Consider the following 17883-nt stretch of genomic DNA (forward strand, 5'->3'; position numbering starts at 1 on the left):
TCTCTTTATACATCCTCCCAGGGGCTAATCTTAAATTTTCTAACACTTTAATTAAAATGATCAGGGTGATGATTTCAAAGTAATTGTCTTTAGTGTACACCTCCTTTGAACTTTATATGTGCGTAGTAGTTTTTTTTCCCCAATGATCTGTATTTCTATCTCAGAGTCATTAAATTCTTCATTCCATATTTTCTATAAAACTGAATCCCAACAGAGAATGTGAACCTAAGAGGCTGTTCTGTAGGATGCCAATACACTTATTTTCACTACTGTTGATGATTTTCTTGCCAAGATTCAGATTTGTATATTCTCCAATCACTCTGTGCATGTTGCATTTATTATTATCATTACATAATTTAATTCAAGGTTAAGTAAGATGAAATATGAGTGCAGGGAGATAGAGTTTATTCCTGCAACAATGAAATTTAATGCTTTAGAAATTCCAAATTAAGGTGAGTTGCTAAATCAATTATGTCAACTATGGTATGGATATGGCAACAGAAAAAGACTGAAGAAAATAAACAGTGAAAATATTTTGATTTGTTTATAGTGTACATTAAATAAACAAGTCTGGCAGTCATAGATGATTTATTTTGAGTATAGACTACATAAGAAAAGATGATCAATAACTTCAGTGGGTAAACAAATATTCAAAGAAGAGGCCTGGGCCTATAGTACAATATTGGTGAATTTAAAATACAGTAAGATAATGTGACTTAATATATGATTTTTAGACTGTCTCAGTGTTCTTTTATGCTTTAATGTGTACTTTCCCACTTTAAGCAAATAACTGACAATGAACCAGTCCTGATGTTTCAGATAAGATAATTTCTACTACATATTGAAGTATTTGCAAGACTGCTCTCCCTGGATATATCCTAGGTGCCTCAAATTTAATGTCTCTAAAACTTGAACATAATCTCTTCCATTTCCCTAAAAGGGCTTCCAACTTTGTTGTAAGCTTTCTTCCATCCCTGTCTGCTGCCTTTCCATACTTTGTGAATGACTGCCTCAACCTAATTGCCCAGGACAGAAACTTAAATTTTGTTTTTTAAAACTTCTCTCACTCTCTCCCAAAACTGCCCCTATAAAGTCAACTAAATAGCGCCAGATTATCTAACCAGAAGGTTATCTAACCCACATTATTTCTATTGGCTTGCTGCAGGCTTAAACTGCCTTTATTCTTCTGGCATCATCAACCCTCCCTAACCAAAGCTTTCACACCTATCCATTCTTCCCTGTGTGATCCTAGTGAGAGTTCTCATCTGCTACTCTGATACAAAGAGTTTAAAAATTGTTAATGACTATCACCCCAACCATAAAGTCCTAATGATCTGTCTTTGGCTTTATTTATTTTTCAGCCTCACCTACCAAAATTTCCCTTTGGCTCTTTTGTTTCTTGAATTTCTTATAATCTTTCTTGTAACATATTGTTTAAGACATTTATTATATTCCATAGCCCAACTTATTAATAAGTGACTATTTAGTTATCTATTTCCTCCTTTTGACTTTAAACTCAATGTCGAGTGGCTTTATTTCTTTCTCCATCTCTCCAGAGCCTGCAGGTCCCTGGAACATATTAGACATAAATGATTATAAGAGACAAGTTTGCCTAAACGAGGTATTAAATTGAAGGGGTAACTCAAAGAAGAGAATAGTATAGTCATAGCCTGAAACTATATTATTAGGCATAAATACTTTATTTCATCTTCTTGGCATTGATCAAAACTGAGGACAAACAACCTCAGCTGAACATTTAGTCAATAATTAACTAGAATAATGTCATGGTATTTTTCATGGAAGTCCTAAGGAAACATGAGATTTATTGATGACGTGAAAAAGGAAGGAATCTTACAATTCTCCAAGCAGTTAGGAACTCTGTTTTTCCATCTTAGACTATATGTATCTGAGAATATATTCCATTCCACCTCTTGATAGTGACTGTGGAGAGACAGAGAGTAGCATCCTGTTAAGAAGACAACATCCAGGAATTCCAGACAAAGACCATCAGGCAGTCCTTGGGAGGGTATGTGTGTGTGTGTGAGTGTGTGTGTGTGTGTGTGTGTGTGTGTTCCACAAAGGATGCCCGGAGAGACCAAAACTTTTTCTGCAGATTTGGAATACCAATGACATGAGCTCTGCACTCTTGTGGAATTAGGGGTAACTCCCAGTTGGGAACAGTGTACCAGTACTCCCCGTGGATGCTAACACTAACAGAATGATTTGGACTTCAAGAAAATGTATTATTTGCTGAAGCAGGAATGGCAGTTAGTATCATTTAAAACAAGGTAAAGATTTGAAGGCGAGAGAAATCGAGCACATCTGAGGGCAAGTGAGCCCACTTAGAAACTAGAACAGTACCTCCTTGTGAATGGCTGAGTTCCTTGCCAGGGAAAGTTGTAGGCAGTGCCTGATTTTAACATTCACACTCCCCTTTATAATCCTTCCGCCCCCTCAAAATGTCTCAAGCCTTCAGTTCAGAAAGTTATACGTGTGTTTTTGGAAGGCCTTATGAGAGAGGGAGACACAGGCCAGTGTGGCCTCTTCCACTCAACCTCTTGACTGTGACTGTAGGGAGAGAGACAGAAGCATTGTCAGGGGGACCCTGTCCAGAGTTCCAGGCAGTTCTTAGCATGCAGTACTACATGCGCTGGTTCTCGGAAAGGGACCAAGTCTTCAGTACCATAAAGAAGCTTCCAAGCTTCCAAATAACAACTCATGAGATTTAGAACAACAGCAACAACGAAAACACTTGCTTTCACTAAGCTCCGAGCTCACAGTGTATGGGTGGATTTAATTTAAATTTATGTATAGAAATACGATAATGTGTTATTTTTCATGTAGAAACAATTTTATTTTTCAATTCCACCTAAAACTCCATATTCAAAGCCATTTTTAAAAAACATCTTTACTATTAGTAAACTCATTTTCCAGTCAAAATGCATAAGCTATTCTTGACATAGATGTGGACTCCAGCAACTTGACAGGGTAACTATAATGAGCTTTAATAGCTACGTCCAGCTGTAGCCACTTTTACCAGGATACAAAAGCATTTCTGGAGAGTCCCCTCTATGTTGTCGTGTTTAGGAATTATGTATATGAGAAAAATAACATTATAGCCCATGAATACTGGAGAAACATTTTGATTCTCAATTTCACAAATAAATCTTTGTTTAGCAGTTGAAAAAGATACTGTCAAAATAGTGTTATATATTAGTACAGGAGAAAGGCAATCATATTGGCAATCCTTGGGTATACAAAATGCAGTTAAAGTTGCTAATATCTAAAATGTATTTAAAATATTACATTATGTTTCACTCTACCTAAGAAACAGTATGGCTTCGCAAAGGTCATAGTCAGGATAGTTGCATTTAAGGACAGAAAATAGATTTCTCATCTCAGTAGAACACATTTCTATCATTTCTATCATTTTTGTTTCAGGACAACTGTTCTGGGGCTGGAAGCCTCTTAATAAAATCTATCACCAGTTTTAGTTTAATCATTTTAATGTGAAGATTGATGCCTTACAAACTCCCATAAGGTAAAGTAATAGCCACTTGTAAAATAATTTAGATTAAAAAATACATTGAAAATGTAAGCAGACTAGTTGAAACTCAAAGCACTAATTTGAAACTTAGTTTTCAAAAGTGTGTTTAAATTTAATATAGGCTGCAACATTTAGGTAGCTAAAATATTGGATTTTTAAAAACTCCCTCTCCTTGAGTTTAAGAGATATGATGGGGATTTGTTAAAAAGGCGGCAATGTGTACTCTAAGCCAATAAGCACTTAGGACTGACGTAATTAACTCAGGTACAGAGGTTCGTTTCAACAAGTACAATTAGGAAGATAAAGACACAGTGTCCAGGTAGCAAGTTTAGGCAATAAAAAGAGGTTGGATCAATTGGGAGCAATATAAAAGGGAGCAATACAAAAGCAATACAATTTAGAGCAATATGAACACCAGGTGGCATGTAATTTCTTCAGGATACAATATAACTCTGACAGGAGCTTGGAAGGAGCCAAAGATCTAGCCTTGTATAAAGTGGACCTTGGACTAAGTAGGGTGACCAACTTACTCAGAAGGTATGCCAGTTAGAAGTCCAATTGTTGAACTAAGGCAGTGAGGCAAGAGGAAATGGGCTGTTTCATACACGGACATTAGAATCTTGCCTCTAGCTCACTGAATTTTAGTTCTTATAGAGTATGATGAAAATTCAGTTTTGGGAATAGTTGCTTGTTATAGAAATTAAATATGGAAGAGAATAGGAGAACCTGTTTGGAGAAGACTGAAGGGTAAATATAAGTCCTGCCTTCAAAACTCCTTCACTTAACATATGGGTACTTCCAAAAGAACCGATGCTTCCTGCCTATATATTACCTATATATTTATATTACCTATAAATGTAGTGAAGAATAAAATAGAATTTATATTCAATGAGAGAATTAAAATAGTCTTAGAGATAATACAAAAAAGACATGGAAATAATATGAAACAGAAATTATGATTAATTCAATGAAAATGTGATGAGATCTATATTTTAAAATCTAAAATTTATTTTAAATATTTTTAAAGATTTTATTTATTTATTTGAGAGAGAGAGCACAAGAGGGGAGAGGGTCAGAGGGAAAAGGAGAAGCAGACCCTCCACGGAGCAGACAGCCTGACGCGGCCTTGATCCCCCGAGTTGGGGATCGTGACCCAAGCAGAAGGCAGACGCTTAACTGACTGAACTACCCAGGTGCCCCTAAAATTTATTTTAAATAGTATGAAGATACTGAAGATAGAAACGATGGAAATTTATAAAAGATAAAATGCAGCAGTTAAAACCAGAATCCAAAAAAAGAAAAATATTAGGAAGATATGTAAACAATATATTCAAAAATATTAGCACAAAATGATACAACTGGTAAAAATAATTAGATTAACTAAAAGTAAGATTCTAGGAGATGAAAAACAGAAGAAAAGTTTGTTACACTATTAGATTTTTTTCGCCGGAGCTTCCGGGTTCAAGTAGATTCCCAGCTCATGTTCTCAAAGTATTGAAGGCTCAGGGCAGGTGCTACTATACAAGATGCATCTATGAATAAAAAGGATCTTGCTCTAGGCATTTGGCTTAGTGAGCAATGGTGTGCCTTTGTGTAAAAAAAAAAAAATCTCTTCCTCTGTACCAATGCAGACAATGCTGGGTGGGGAAGGAGGACACAATCCATGGAGCTGGCAGATGGCGGGCTAGATTTCAGGCATGTTCGACACCTCAGAACAAATTGCACTGCTTTTTACTGCTGCCTCTACTGCAGGATCCTGGGCCTCAGCTGATGATATAAGTAAGCCTTAAGCCTTTATCTAATTTTATTTGTGAGAGAAAATAAAGAGCTTATTGGAAAGCATCCCTGGTGGCAGCTTTCACTCCCAAGGACAGTGGCTTAGCTAGGCAAATAAGCAGAGGGGAAAAAAGTAAAAACAAGAATGAGAAATGGAGACTGCCACACAGTGGGGGAAAAAAAGGTACCAGTGAATAAAAATTCAATCCATTTTGCTTGACTAATAATGAAATAGCAAACTGGAGAGCTAAATATAGGATTTTGCAGGCCTGCTCTTTTTTTTTTCTCAACTTGAATATCTGAGTAACAGGGTATTTTTATTCATTTCTTTATCCCCCAAATCTAGTGTCTGACACATCATATGTTTGATGACAAATACTAAAAGAAAGATGAAAGATGATAGATGATAGATAGATAGATAGGAAGACAGATAGATAGATGATAGACATAGTGAAGCTTGTGCCTTCCTCCTGTGGTGGGGAAAGGGGTTCAAGTCATACTTTGATTAGTGAATATGGGGCTCTATTTTAAATGATTCATAGCTCCTTTAATAGGAAGTTCTTCATGCTAAATGGTGTCTTGAAGTTCTAGTTTTTGGATCAAATTACATTTTCATTTAAATGGATTTAGGACCATTTGGAGTAAAAATGGATAACAATTCTAGAACTTTGTAATACCATCCACATACGTTAAGCACATTTTTTTCCTAACATTTTATTCCCTCATTGAACAAACTTTTACTGAGGGTTTCTTATGAGTCACATATTACATTGACTCAAGGAGCTCTACATATTACACTGACTCAAGGAACTCTTGATCTAGTGAGTTTGACAAACAAGGTAATATATTCAACACAGTGTTGATAACAAAATTTGTGCACAGCATGCTATGTGAGGTTAGAGGACAGGAAGCTAACTTATCTGGGGAGAGAGGGAACCCAGGAAAGAATTCCAAAGAGACTTACACTCAAGTTGAGTGTGACACATTACTAGCTATCCAAGTAAAGACAAATATAGGGAGGAAGGCATTCAGGATAACAGAACATGATCACACAAAGTCAAAGATGATTGTAACTAAGTAAATTAGAATGGCTCCAGAGGAGTGCTGGACTGGATGGTCCTGAGTAGAGAGGCTGGCACCTAATTCACCATAGATTTTCCATGACATTCTTAGGACTCTGATGTTTATTTTTAGAGTAGTTAAGAATTCATAATAGGTTTTAAAGTAGGGGAGTGTCATAAAAAGATTGCATTTTAAAAATGTATCCCTGGCAGCTGTGGGGAGGATGGATAGTAGGAATGGGAAATTGAGGAAATTAATTTATAACAGCAAGTAAGCAATTCAGCTTATGGTCTACTAGGACTAGAACTATACAGAATGTACAGGCAGGAAAAAATTGAGAGAGAAAAAAAGTAAGGAAATAGGGTCAAAATGGTTCGTTGATTGATTTGATGTAGGCATGACACTCTGGCTTCTGATTTGGAACACAGGATTTTGTTTTGCCTTTTTTTTTTTTTTTTTTTTTTTGATAATGGTGTTCACAGAGTTTAGAAACACAAGGCAAAGACCAGGTCTCAGTGGTATCTATAATGAAGGATCTTGAGTTTGAATTTTGAGTTCAAAACACTTGGCAGATATTCAGGCTGAGATGCCCCATGGATAGTTTGATATTGCTGTTCAACTCATAAAACAATACATCTATATCTATATCTATATGTATATATCCATGTAGCTAGATATATATGAAAGAGAGAGAGAGAGAGAGATGGTAGTTGAAGTTATGAGTGAGTTCCCTACTGTCATCCAATGTGAATCCTTTTATTACTTGGCTACAGTTACTTTCCATGTTCAGATTTATTTTATATTCCAAATCATTCATCTTTACAATAGCAAATACTATAGCAATGCTTGTAACTAGCAGACTAGAGACGGTGGGTAAGAGATAGTGTTGGAATCATTTAAATTTCCCAATTATATAGAATGTACAATAATTTATAACTGGATAGGACTGGAATTTCAGCTCCAGGATTTATGAACAAGCCATCATCCAGGGCCCAACCCTACTGCCAGTATATGACTGTTACTCTGGCCTGACTCCTGCTACCATCAATATGTGCATGCCTGGTGGTCCTCCGACAGCCTCATTGCCTATTGAGTCCACCCTGACTTAACCTGCCTGATTGCTTTGCTCATTGTTGATCTTCAGTCCATCTGCCTGATTCACTTGATTCTGGGGTTGGTGTTTTCAAAATAGGTAACAAGTGTCTCATCATACATGCATTTTGAGTCTTCAATGTATAACAGATGCCCCAACTGTGTAAGCAATCTCTGATCAAATAGATCAAATACTCAGATGAATTATTTATAATCAGAATGGCTTTCATATGCTTAACTATCCTTCATTTCTTCTCCAGCCTTTGAAATCCATAAGAACCAATTAATTTATCTGTCAAGTTGAGTTTCAGTAGTTTTAACTGACAACTTCCCTCCTCGAACTTTTCAGAAATCTCTGTCATCTAGCTAATAAGTTGATTATAAGTAAGCAAGTGTATTCTGTTACACTAAAGAGTTAAGCACGCCTGACCATATCATTTAACAAAAAGAAATATAGGAAAGCAATAGAATTGGAGAAAAAAATAAAAGGAATGATAACACGGAGAAAGAAAAATGGGAGACACACATACACGCAAATGATGTCTACAATGAAATTGAGAAGGAAAAGGTCAAAGGAAAAAGGAATTAAAGACTAAGAACAAGAGGTAAGAGATGAACAAGTTGGGATGATGGTCAGAAGATGACAAAAAGAAGAGAGAAAATCTGCATATTTTAAAGTCAAACACTTGGTTTGATTTTAAACAGCAGAAGCAACGATCCTGATCTGACAGATTAAAAACAAACTGGGTCAGCATTCCCCAGTAGATATTCCCATCTATTTTATCTTCAAAGATAGTTTCAAACATTTTGCTTGGGGAAAATTCAACTGTTCCAATTTTAGTTCCCATTTTTGGAATGTGTTATCTCAGAACATATGAAATGGAATTGCTTTCCTTACTATTTTTGTCTTCTTATTTGTCAATCATAAAAAGGACATACGCAGTCTCTCGCAACCGTTTTTCAGGAAAACATTGAAATCAATGATTATTATAGCAAATAATCACAGAGCATCACTTAAATGTTGCTTTCCCTTTGGAAGGACTTAACGTCCTGAGATTGATTCATTGCCGGGTTGTCATAATCCTTTATCATTTGCACATGGTCAGGTGAACCCTCTCTACTAGACACATAGACTTTGTCTTACCAAGTGGCATGGACTGGGGTACATACATATTGGAAAGCGTCCATACTGGAAGAGTGTGATGTTCCTAGTTTTCTACTGAATAATTATATTCTTTAGTACATGTAGAAGCACTTGAGTGAATGATCATGCAGAGGTCATTAAAGATAAAGCAGAATCTGGAAGGATGATGTGGAAATTTTCTAATCGTTCCCGGGTGATTTGGAAGTATGATACAAACATGACTACTAGAAAGATTTGCAGAAGGAAGGGCTATTTATTTACTCTCCTTCCCACTTCCAGATTCTCAATTGAGAGTATATCCAGACACAGACTGTGTTAATGCCGTTCTGTCCAAGGTGTTATATATGGAGAGTGATTAATTAAACCCATTCCTTAATCCATGCCAGTATTATTATATACATATATTTCCTGCATCAATTAAAAATAAGCATGATACATTTGAGAGTTTTGACATACAGAAATGTTGCAAGAATTTATATTGGTTATTTGCTATTTCTTGTCTACCAGTGCTGTTGTACAGTTCCTGAAAGAATACTATGTACTTTGCATATTTTTGAGTTATCTCCCCCCCCAACACTAACATTACTCTAACAGAATTTCCATGGTTTATTGTCTAGAGGGTCAGCTGTTCAGGAAATATAGTAAATTCTGAGTATAAGCCTCATTAGAACATACAGAAAAACAAATGGCCCTGCTATAGTTATTCCGAAGGGTGGTATTACAGTTTAAGTATTGACAGAGCTCCAAAGGTATTCTGTTGAGCCTCTGAGGCTCAGAGATGCCAGTGTACAGAAGAAACAATGTAAATCCAAAACCTACTGTTACTATACATTCCCAGGACAGTGAAAACGAACTAAAACAAAGTTTGATTTACTTAAATACTTAACAAAAATTTATTGCAAGAGATATATTTCACTGAATTTACAGTTTCAAGGAACATGGTACAAAACGTAGTGCCATCAGCTTTGTCTAAACATTAAATAGGTGCAAATACACAAAGGTTAAAAAAAAAAAAACCAACCAAGGAGCATACTTTACAACATAAATTACAGTACTATAAATATATTTTATGTACATTATACATACTCTTAAGACACCATCTTAATATACAGCATATATTGTATTGATTTGCAAACTATCCAGTGCCTTAATAATATTATATATCAGAAACTTAAGAATTTATTTGCATCGTTACACTTACAGTAAATGATTTCATATCAGTGAGGCCGGATCTAGGCTAGTTTATTTCCACCATTTAAATAGGGAATTAGTTATCCACGTAGATGAGCATTTACGCATATAGCAATAGTTTTCACAGGAACACTTTCTCTCCCTCGTACGGCGTTGGCTAGAAGAGGGGCTGCAGTGGGATGACAGTAGGGTGCGGAGAAAGCAGCGAAGGAAAGAGGGCATGGGGTAAAGGTGGGAAAGCCAGATGGCTGGGATGGAGAACTGAAGCCGGGATGATGGGCATCTGAGGAGGAGCAACAAAAGGTGGCTGACTGCCGGGACAGAGCCGTGGTCCGACCGGTCCTACTGAGATCCGAGGTAACGGTGTTCTGGGGAGAGCCGCAGCTTGGGACAGAAACTGTTGGTGGGGCTGAAGCACTTTGAAGGTTCCCGCGGCGGCCGCGGCGGCCGCGGCGGCGGCGGCGGCGGCGGCCGCGTGCTGCTGCAGAACAGCGTGGTGGAGAGTGGTTACGGAGGTAGAACATAAGGGCTGCGGCAGAGGCAAAGGCTGCAGAGGTGTGCTGGGCGGTGGGAGGGCCGCTGGAGGAAAAGTAAATTTGACCTTGTTGGCCAGCGTGTTGGGCGGCAGGATGTGCTGGTAGACCTCACAGGGCAGGTTTCGGAATTTCTCGGGGTTTTCTACCGGGATCAGTAGTGCCTGTTCTGGCAAAGCTAATGGAGCCAGGATTTGCTCCGTCGTTACAAAGGTGTGACCACTGACGGGTGCCTCCTTGAACGGTAAGGGCGGTTGTGTGTTAAGGATTCCCGAATTAAAACGCAGCCACTCGGTCGATGCCTCGTTCACCTTTGCTGGCGGAAGGGCCTCGGCCAGTTCGTAATGGCAGAGGTAAGACTTCGGCTGCGACTGCCTCAAGCTCCTCTCAGGATTAGGCACCCTGAAAGGAATTTGCTTCTCGGGAGTATTTATACCCTCACTTCCTTCCTGCCGTCCCAGCGAGGCGTTGTCCGTTTCTTCCTCCGTGGGGGCACGGGCTACGTGGCCAGATGTGGCGTGTTCACGGGAAACGCCTGCCGCTTCCCCGGAAGTGGCCGCCATCACCGAGCGCTCAGCCTCGCCGCGGGCTTCGGGAGCAACGGGGCTGCCCGCGTGCACGGCCTGCTGGTCTCCCGCCTCATCTGCTGGGTCGGCGTTCCTCTCCGCGTTCGCAATTCCCTGTGCCTTTGCTTCCCCGTTTGTGTCCTCACTTGCTAACTCATCCTGGTGACGTGAGCAAGAATTGCCTTTCCGGGGATAATGGGTGTTGTCTTTGAGTTCAAAAGCTTCGGGTCCGATGTGGAATCTGCTTCTTTTTCTCCTCCGTTTCCTTTTAGGCTTACAGGGAGCGGAAGCCCGGGGCGGTCTCAGAAATTCCTCTGGTAAGTAATTCTGTCGATTTAAGCTTTCATCTGAAGAGTAAGAACATGAATGTTGTCTGCGTTTTCGGTGGGATCTTTCTGACTCGTTAATGAGAGAATTATAGCCTCTTTTAACAGCCGGGGTCTGACTCAGGCAGCTCAGGTCGTTTTGAAGAGCGAGGCATCTGTGATCCTGACCACAGCTGGCCAGTGTAGCTTTCCAACTACAGTACGTTCTGGAGTAAGTTAAATTAGGTTTCCCAGAATGTAGCATTGTTGGGTTGGATTGTTCATTTAAAACAACTGAGTTCTTTGTACAGTGATTTTTAGAACTGATAGCGTCGTTACTGTCATATTCAGTGTTCTGCGCTTTACATATTTCTTCATTTTCCCTTAAGCATATGGACAACGATTTGGGCCTTTTATCAGGTAGCTGATGCGAGTCCAGTAATTGCTCTGCAGCTAGACACCGCTTTTCTGAAATTGTTTCCAGTAGATTTTTCCTAGTTATGTCAGTGTAACTATTTTCTGATTCCATTTTGAAGCGAATTTCTGGTTCTTTGGTTTTCTCCCCATGGTGATGCTGACATAACTTTTTTCTTTTTTTCTTCCTCCTACTTTTATGGAACCAGTGTTCATGAGTATCTTTCAACCTTATTTTGTTATATTTCTCATCTAGACTGTCCTGTTTCATTTGATTTTTAGTAAAATTGTATTTTTTTGTTCTTCTGATCCTACAGGAAGTATTTCTATTCCTCTGACCCACAGTCTCAATTTTTCCAGAATTACAGTTATTGGAGGGAGTATCGGCAACCAAAAGAGGAGTGACTTGGGTGCATTCATTTCTGCTACCTCCAGGGTCATAATCAGCGAGTCCTACAAGAGAGGTGTTCTTGCATTCTGAAACTGGTCTCTCGCAAATGTCTTCTCCCCTCTGCTGAAAAGAAAGATCGTTTAAGGGCAGCTTATTTTTATCTAGATGGTTGTTTAATTTAGCCGCCTTGAAGTCAAAACAGAGAGGATTACAGCTATAGGAAATTGATGGTTGCGTAGTTGTGTAAATCAGCATTTCTGATGGCCACTGAAGGATTGTGGATCCATCTTTGTTAAGTACGGGTACAAATGGCTCACGTGGTCTCTTAGATAAATCTGTTTTTTTATGTAAGGTTATAGTTTCCTCTTCAGAATGTGAAGGGGCCAACATCTCAGGGCCATAATTTTTGTTTGCAATTTCAACTGTAGATGCATCACTGTCCTTAACATTTTCCTCTGTTGTAGCTTGCAAAAATATGCAATCGTTAGTGAAATCAAGAACTGTGGATTTATTTCCTAACAATTCAGAACTGTTATCACTCATAGGTTTGCCTTCATTAATAGTAACATCTTCCAGTGGTATTTGATCTGCTAATGGGACTGAATTTTGGCAATTATCTGCATCAGAAGATAAAGGGAGTTGAAACTGGCAAAATGAAGGTAATAAAAACGTATCTTTTTCACTAGAAACTTTTTTCATCTCTTGAGTGTGAGCAGTTTCTTTGTCAGTGCACATTCCTTCTGGTGGATGGAAAGAGTTAGCTTTCTCCTCAGAACTCAAAAGCACATCTGTTGGTGAAGATGGTTGAAGATGACAAGCACCAGGGACAAATCTCCTTTTTCTGCTAAATCCTTTTTCCACAGAGGCATCATCATTGTATTCGGAGAAGGCTGCAGCTGAAGACTCCAGCTTCACAGATGCTTTCTTTGGAAATGCAAAAGAAAAGCCAATTTTGTGTCTGTGAGTTCCTTGGGCTTGATCCCCAATTTGGTTATTTTTTGCTGTATAATTATTTGCACTTTCTGGATCTGCTGCAACAGTGGTAACATCTCCAGTATTCTCTTCACTGTGAATCAAAGTATATTTGAAATCTTCCTGATTATTAACTGAATCCACAACAACTCTTTGGGAAATTTCATTACAATTTTCTTTCACAGTAACAGTTGTTGACTTGAACATGGGGCCACTTCCAGGAGCACTACAAAAAGAAAAGTGTATATTAGGTAGGACATTTTTGAGGAAAAAATGTTCAAACACTTATATTTTAGAAATGTCATTATAAGATTTCTTTTTCAAATTTTAAAATCTTCGTAAGAGAATTACTTTCAGATAGTATAGTTCCCTTCCATAGTGCTACAACTGCATTTAGTTATTGGTTATTGTTTGGGATAAGTTGGTCACGCTCTCTTGAAGTTACTTTTATAGCTGTCAACAGCAGTGCCAGGGACACTCCTGTATTCTCAACCAGTTCTTCCTGACCAAGATTCTCTAGACTCATGGCTTCTTCAGTGGTATTTTGGAGTACTGTAGAATCGCTAAAATAAAATTATTTAAATTCACAAATACTTAACATCATTAATACTATGGGGAGAATATGAGAAAGTTTTAGGACTTTCTCATAGGACTATGAATAGGACTTCAGAAGGGCTGGGAATTCAGTTCAATAATTCAATTCAGCCAATGTTCACTGAGAGTCTACCGCAGACGAAGAGGAATGTTGCAGTGCAAAATTAAGTAAGAGATAATACTAACTTTAGAACTTTTTTAGACCTGCTGTTCTTAATATTTAAAAATTACCCTGAAGTTATAAATAATATCATAATATACAGTAAGTATAGGACAAAAGAGTATTTACTTAAGATGTAATTTCTACTTATTTGGCATTGCAGTACACCATAAATAGTGGGTTCTTAATAAAAAGAACTATACTCTCTGGCACATAAACAAGGAGCTACCTAAATGTCATCTTTACCGGAACAGAATCATGCTGTGCAGAATTTTCCATTCTATTAAATTTAGTTTCTTAGAAGTTATAAATGCCCCCTAATTTTTTAGTTGAATATTTTCTTTATCTAATCTGTAACACAAGGGGCCATTTCACTGCCGTACTCGATATTAAGAAACAATACTGCTTCTTATTTGGCACATCTTTAGAGGCCCCAAATTAATGGGAAAATTGTGTACCGTGAAATATGTACTGTTATTAAAGAAAGTAATTTAGATAAGAAGTTTTGCTTCTTTTTTCTTTTTTTTTAAAGATTTTATTTATCTATTTGAGAGAAAGAGCACAAGCAGGGGGAGCAGCAGAGGGAGAGGGAGAAGCAGGCTCCCTGCTGAACAGGGAGCCCAATGTGGGGTTCATCCTGGGACCCTGGGATCCATGACCTTAGCTGAAGGCAGATGCTTAACTGACTGAGTCACCCAGGCGCCCCAGTTTTGCTTCTTGTGCATATCTTATTAATAACTCTAGTTTTCTCAATGTGTTAGAATTTACATTTGGAAATGCTACTTTCGGACATTAAATTGCACAGGCCCTATGATTCCCTATAACATTAACTTGCACTTGTATAATTTTTCACTTTTTACCACAGAGAGTAAAAATATCTGGTTGGTATGATTGAAGAGCAGTTGTGTTTGTTTTTAGCAGTTCCCTAGAGGATTCAAAATACATTTAAATTTTATCTTGATTTTTCCAAACTTGACATCCCAAAGAATGTTATGATTTAGCAATATATTCCCTACCACTATATCCAGTATAAAATAGATTTACTATTAAATAGTTTCATTTTAAACAATAATAAAAGAGGCCTATTTATTTTGGGGTAGGTGGAGAGAACACTCTAAAAAATTGTCTTCTTTTTTGAACAGTTTCCTGGCCTGAATTATAAATTCTGAATTGTAACACTATAACTGTTCACTGTTAGAAGCAGGTCAAAGTGTAAGATCTTTGAACTTCTAATAGCTGTTACTGTTTATTCACAGTGAAATTAATTTTGACTTGCCTCTGAAGTTCATAGGGTCTTTCTAACCTTTATTTTTTTTTTTATAAAAGATACTTTCAAATAAAAGTTCTCCAAATTTTCAATTAAAAAATAGTTCCTCTCAAAACTCCTTTTTTAACAAAGGTCATGAGATGGTGCTTTGTTCTCTTCTTCAATCAAATATTTTGAATTTCCGCTAAGGAACAGAATGGCTTTCAGCTAAGTGTAAATAGCAGAGTAATTTGAAATTAATTTTTCTTGAAAAGTAAAATTATAGGAATATTGGCTTTATATTGAAATGTGCATTAAACAGGTCTTTGCATAAAATTCAAATTCAAATTACTGTCTGCAGCCCACAGAAAGCCATGAAAATGTGAGTCTCTTATTCTGGGTATAGAAATAAATAGAATTGTGCCCTTTATTTCTATGTCTTTTTTTTTTTTTTTTTTTTGGTCATTATGTTTTAAGAAAACTTAAGATTTCATTGCACACTCACCACACAGTTTCCTTTCTTAGCTCAGCCAGCTTGTGCAGGCGTTGGAGTGCCTTTTCCTGTTTTCTTTCATCTTTCCTGGATTTAGATGCTACATTTCGAGCAAATTCCCTTTGTTTCAGTTCTTTGAGCCTCTATTAAGAAATATGGAAATGATTAATAGTATTTGGCTCTATGGCAATGTTAAAGTTACTATTATTATTGTGGGAATTTTCCAGTACATTCTCTTTGACCTCATCTAAGGAAAATACATTTGTGACAGTTCACTTCTAGTAAAAATATTTTTTCTATCTTTGACTTGTGAAAATGCCAACGTATGTTATTACATTATATTAAGGATATAGCTAAGCCTTAGCTAAATTGAAATTGAAAACTTTCATCTCTGCTTACTGATTCTTCTGCCAAGATTCTGTGGTTAATTCACATCAAACTGTTGGAGTCTTATAAACCCCTAATTTTCAAACAAATTTAATTAGCTTGTATATTTCAGTTATATATAACAAATTTCATCATTTTGAGGCACTGTATATTAGAAAGGTATGTGGGTCTTTTCATATTTTCTAAGAAGAGTAAATGTTTTATGTTAATCCATAAGGCAAATAACCTCTATTAATGTGATTTAGAACAATCCCTCCCCTCAAATATCAGGCACATTCCCCAAATAATTCAAGATCTGGGAAGAAAAGTGATAGTGCTTTTTAGAAATTCTTTTTACATTGGGCATATTTTTCATCTGTATTAAAGGAGCTCATTTTTGGGGTTGAAAAAGTTTTGGCCAGAAAAAGAGAATGTCAACTTGAATAGAATTGATAAATAGCCATGTATGTGGCATGCTTAAAGAGAAACCAAAGTGGTCCCATGTCCCAAATATTTTCAATATAGTCTTCTACAGAGAGAGTATGTTAAAAATAATTAAAGTACTATTTTTTTCTCATGAAGGCTCATGGTGTTATGCATTTGTGATATGTCAGAGTCTTCGAGTAGGACTCTTAAGAGAATAAAGCATACACTGATCACATTTTTATGAAGTGATTGAATAAAGTCTTAATAAATGACTCATGCATATACACTGGTGTATGCCAGGAGGTTATAACAATGCCTGGTATATAAAATACCTGTTCAATAAATAGCTGTTGATTTATATGTGAATCACTTAGACCCTCCAAATTAGTAAATTTCTCACCTCAAAAACAGTTGGTCATACTGAGGAAATAATGTCAGACGCCTGGTGATCCTGAATTATATCTACTTAATTTCACCTACATAGGACCATAGCTTAAGCTTCAAATAATATCTAATATTTTAACTGATGGGATTTATATGAGGTTTTTATATATACATATATATAAATTATTCCAGAATAAAGAATAATTATTTTAAAATAATATAGAATATGATCATAAAAAATATCTAGATTTAGAGTATAATAGGGCAAGAAAGTTTTAGCTCTAAATTTTAGGTATTCATAATCTTGGTCACCTCTATTTCCTAAAACTTTGAAGTCATATCAGGCCTTATTCAACAGAGAGTTATTGAGCACTAGTGACAGTCACTCTGTTAAAATGGCTGGGATTTTTAAAAAAAGAGTAAACAAAATGTCTTTACCTTTATATGGCTTGTGTCTGTGTGTCTGTGAGTATGTGAGTAAGTGTATGTGAGCATTTGTGTATATGCATTTTGCAGAAATAAAAGAACACACACAGGAAGAGATAATAGCAATCATTGATTGAGGTATTTTTATTGTGCAATGTAAGGACAGAAGAGGTGTGCCCAAAAAATCCCAAGAAGGTTACCTGTGAAAAGTGACATCTGATTTGAATCTTCAAGGATATAAAAAAACATGAAGAAGAAGGGTTGGATGTTGGAGGTGAGAGATTATTTCAGGGAAATTTTGTGTAAATGTAGAAATAGGAGCATGCGTATTCTAAAAAAAAAAAAAAAATGCAGGTAGAGAGAAGTATGGTTAAAACAGATTGTACGTGTAGAGGTGATGAGAACTGATGAATTACAGGGTCTAACCAAACCAAACCTATCACATTATGAAATGTGCCTGGAGGAAACACTGAAGGATTTTAAACAATGCAATGCTACAATGGGATTTTCATTTTATCAAGAATCATTTGGGATCAGTATGCATGAAATTTTGCCATGGAACAAGATTGAAGACAAGGAGATGCATAAGTAGGATACTACAGTGGTCTAGGTAAGAAACACTAAGAACCTTTTATAAGGCAGTTGCAGTAGGGAGAAAAAGCAGACTTGGTGACTTATTTGATGTGCATAATTGAGTGGCCTAAAGGATATTACCTTTACCAAGAAATACTACCTGCCATTGTAAGAAAGAGGCATTCAATCAAGAGAGGGTTTTGCCCTAGGAGGAGGATGTTA

At 37.0% G+C, this 17883-nt stretch overlaps 1 protein-coding gene across 1 annotated transcript in view; it reads right to left on the reverse strand.

The window, feature by feature from the left end:
- Positions 1–9969: 9969 nt before the first annotated feature.
- Positions 9970–17883, reverse strand: part of ZNF804A (zinc finger protein 804A) — a 279334-nt gene continuing 271420 nt past the window's right edge. Inside the window, exons 3-4 of the mRNA XM_035007580.1 lie at positions 15499–15629; positions 9970–13219 (exon numbers count right to left, since the gene is read on the reverse strand). Of these exons, the coding sequence (XP_034863471.1) occupies positions 9970–13219; positions 15499–15629 (3381 nt within the window). The remainder of the gene's footprint in view (positions 13220–15498; positions 15630–17883) is intronic.

The sequence above is a fragment of the Mirounga leonina genome, unplaced genomic scaffold (assembly GCF_011800145.1).
Source record: "Mirounga leonina isolate KUSES-001 unplaced genomic scaffold, KU_Mleo_1.0 Mir_151, whole genome shotgun sequence".
In the NCBI taxonomy this organism is placed as follows: Eukaryota; Metazoa; Chordata; class Mammalia; order Carnivora; family Phocidae; genus Mirounga; species Mirounga leonina.